A 2,268-nucleotide genomic window follows, 5' to 3' on the forward strand; every position below is an offset into this window, starting at 1 on the left:
CAATTCATTGTACTGTACCGCCGTTCATATTCTCTTTCTTCCATCTTACTTTCCACCCTCTCTTAACATTGTTTTTGGTGTAAACTGCGAGGCTTAAACTTTTAAAACCTTTTTACTCTTATATATCCTTTCAGCGTTGAATGTCCTAATAGGTCCAGTGCTTAGCCTTTTGGCCATAATTCTATAATCAATTTATGTTGTGTTCTTAGAGGCGAAGCAGTTTTCATCTCCACCTAATGGCTCTTGCAGTTTGAAACACTTGTACTAGTTTGTCAGCGGAGAAAAAAAGCCGGCGAAATGTTTTTTATACTCACGAGTAATCAGGCTCCAAGAGCGACTTTAACATCCTGGGAATAAGCTTCCCAAGGCAGTTATATAAGACAATTACATGCTGATTCTTGTTGTTTTACGTACATGTTTTTAATTTGTGTTTCTTCTAAATGCCTTGATACCATTACATACAAAAGAAGAACTGGCTTTTTACCTTTTGAAAATTAAGTTTTGTTTTACTTTTTAGATCTTCCGTCCTCATCTGTCCCTACTTTTCATTCGCTCAGTAAGTGGAGAGTGAGGAAAAAGACTTCTGTTATATCATATGATCGTACGAATTACACTATATTATTGCGGAATTATGCAAGCAAATACAAGACAAATAATGAATCAGAGTTCTACAGAAAGATTCAGGAAAACTGATCATGGAAGGACAATCAGGTGACTGAGAAATAAAAAAAAGTAAAACAACAAAGGGAATATCAGAAACATCCTGTTGGTACAAGTCATATCTGTTTGCTCATTCATGATCAAATAAAATCAAGTATAATCGTCAAATTTTTAGTTTTTCTGTGCAGCGTATAATGCTGGTAATGAAACTTTTGATTTGTGCTGCAAGCATGAATCTCTAGCAGACTGTCAGGGCTCATTGCTCCTCAGATGTAGTCAAGTGAAGAAGTCAACCAATTGGTACCTTTAGCGGTGCCAGCCCGTAGAGCAAGGCTCAGTTCAACTTTAGATGAAATAAACGACAACGGAGGTTAAGAGTGGCTGCAATTTGGTATGTTTGATGTTGGAGGTGGTATGATCAACATACCACTTGGAGCCTCTGCCTCATTGTTTCTTAAGATCTGAGGGCGGACAACAACAGTGAGGACAGACAGACAAGGCCATCTCAATAGTTTTCTTGACGTAAACTAAAAATTAGTTTGTCATTCATCGGCCTAATTCCTATCAAAAGACTTTCTTCTTCATAAGATCTATGCTTGTTAGGCTGTCCTTGCATTTTTCTCTTCTCCTTCTTTCTCATTGCTTTTGCAGGGCAAATTTTCTGTTATCAATCCCAATCTCTTATCCTCGTGGACTTCCACCCATCTCCTGGCCAATTCAAGGATCTTTGCTAACTCTTTCCCCCATACTGATATCGAGTCCCCACAATGTTGTGGAAAGGAAGACTTTGGTGGATAGCAGTGCCCCCGCAACCTTTATAATGGTTGATTAAAACACCTGAAGAGATGAGATAAAAAAAAATCTATTCACCACCTACGCAAAATAATTTTTGCCTTCAGATGATTGTCACTCCAATGAGGGTCCATCAACTTGACACTGATTTCTCAGCTCTCCTTCTGCTCGAGAACGATTTGGAAAGGACTCGGCCCTCCAAGACCTCATGCCTCCATCTTCCCGTCTATTATCTAAGGGCTTAGCTTCCTAAGCGTCATTTTTAGGTTTGTTGAAAATAAACTGTTACCAACATTGCAGCCTGGGTTTTTCTTAAGGCCTTTGAACTTGCATTGGACTCTCGTTAATAGCGACAAAAAAAATTAAAAAATAGATAAAAAAAAAAACAAAAGAAGAAAGAAAAAAAATAAAGAAAAAAAAAAAAAAACATCTTGCAGCATGCTCTTGATGAGGGTAGAGTCAGATGGCCATTTTAGAAAGTGGTTTGCTTTATTTGACTGTGTGATCATAAAACTTATCTTCAAGTTAAATGAACTGGAATTGGTGTCTTTTATTGATATCTTAAATGGCCTCTTTTGGAAGGCTGACCTAACTGTGTCCTGTTTTGATTTTCCAGCGTAGTCAATTCATCCAGGCGTTCCTTAAGGTATCCCCCCCCCCCCCACCCCCCCCCCCCCCCCCCCCCCCCGGTTTCTTGGAATTGCGTTCATTTTCTATACAGTGGCATGTGATAAAGTCTGGTTAACAAATTTTTGTATTCGCTGATGATGATGGGTTTTGGCTGTTTTGTTCCTTCTCCAAACGTTACAATCCTAA

The 2,268-nt window shown here is 38.8% G+C and overlaps 1 protein-coding gene across 1 annotated transcript in view; it reads left to right on the forward strand.

Annotated features, from left to right (window-relative positions):
- LOC135209823 (uncharacterized) overlaps nt 1-1,458 on the forward strand; it is a 49,316-nt gene extending 47,858 nt beyond the window's left edge. The window contains exon 9 of the mRNA XM_064242595.1: nt 1,312-1,458. Within this exon, the coding sequence (XP_064098665.1) occupies nt 1,312-1,458 (147 nt within the window). The remainder of the gene's footprint in view (nt 1-1,311) is intronic.
- Nucleotides 1,459-2,268: the final 810 nt, after the last annotated feature.

This window comes from Macrobrachium nipponense, chromosome 38, assembly GCF_015104395.2.
Source record: "Macrobrachium nipponense isolate FS-2020 chromosome 38, ASM1510439v2, whole genome shotgun sequence".
Classification (NCBI taxonomy): Eukaryota; Metazoa; Arthropoda; class Malacostraca; order Decapoda; family Palaemonidae; genus Macrobrachium; species Macrobrachium nipponense.